General features: G+C 62.6%; 1 protein-coding gene across 1 annotated transcript in view; it reads right to left on the bottom strand.

Annotated features, from left to right (window-relative positions):
- The window catches only part of GRAMD1A (GRAM domain containing 1A), a 26,774-nt gene that overhangs the window by 3,186 nt on the left and 22,556 nt on the right, over positions 1-1,032 (bottom strand). Inside the window, 2 exon segments of the mRNA XM_010849287.1 lie at positions 892-926; positions 929-999. Of these exon segments, the coding sequence (XP_010847589.1) occupies positions 892-926; positions 929-999 (106 nt within the window).

The following is a 1,032-nucleotide window of genomic DNA, read 5'->3' as shown; positions in this document are numbered from 1 at the left end:
CCTGGCCACACCTTGACCCCCAACCCCAGCAGCCCCAAGCTGAGCATGCCACACAGCCCCTCATGGACCGCTGTTACTGGCCAACCGAGGCCCAGAGGCTGAGCACGAGGCCGATCTCTCACTGGGCATGATCTGGCAGGAGCGTGGATCTCATTTCCATTTCCTCAGAGTGCCCTGCTCCCAGCCCAGGCCTCTGTACATGTGGGACCCCCCTACCAGGCCAGGATACTCCCAGGCGAGGCCTGTGTGCAGGTGGGTCCCCCAGCCCAGGCCTCTGTGAAGGTGGGTCCTTCAGCCTAAACCCACTGTGGGTGGGGGGTGGTCTCAGCTCAGAGTCCTCTGCTTTCCCAGGATGCCTTCCCCAATGACCCACTGGCTGGCCTGGAGGAAGCCTTCCCCCGCCTCCCAAGGCTTCCCTGTCAGCCTCGCCCATTCCCTCCATCACAACCTCATCCCTCTGATCTGGTGCCAGACCTGTCTCGCCCCAGGACTGCTGGTCACTACTACTCGTGTCACACAGCTCAGGGCTGAGCACAGAAAACCTGAAACCTCCATGCATAAACCTCTCCTGGCTTACCTAACTCCACCTCTCCTGGGATCCTGCTCCTCCAGCTCCCTGGGCAAGGCCACACCCCCTCTGACCACTCCCCCAGAGCCCCAGGGTTTCCATCTCCCTGCGGGGACTACCCCTCCATGACAGACTGAGCCATACAAGCTAAGGAGCCCTCCTGGGCGCATCCCAAACATCGCCTCCTTAACCCTTGCTGTGGGGTGAGCCCATGCTCCCATGTAAGCAGAGGCCCAGACAGGCCAAGCACTGGCCCAGGGTTGCACAGCCAGGGTGCAGATCCAGGCCTGTCTGATCCCCCCAAGCCCGGCCCCCTTACTCACACAATGCTGATGAGAACCAGGGCGCTGGGGGGTGCCGTGCCCCGGGGCCCTGGTCCATAGACGGTTCCGAGAAGGCGGGAGCTGGAGGGAGCCGTGGTGGGGGAGCAACTCCAAGTCAGAAGGACTCATCTCTACTCACCC

This window comes from Bison bison, unplaced genomic scaffold (assembly GCF_000754665.1).
Source record: "Bison bison bison isolate TAMUID 2011002044 unplaced genomic scaffold, Bison_UMD1.0 scf7180017864280, whole genome shotgun sequence".
Lineage (NCBI taxonomy): Eukaryota > Metazoa > Chordata > Mammalia > Artiodactyla > Bovidae > Bison > Bison bison.
This window is presented reverse-complemented; position numbering and strand designations above follow the sequence as displayed.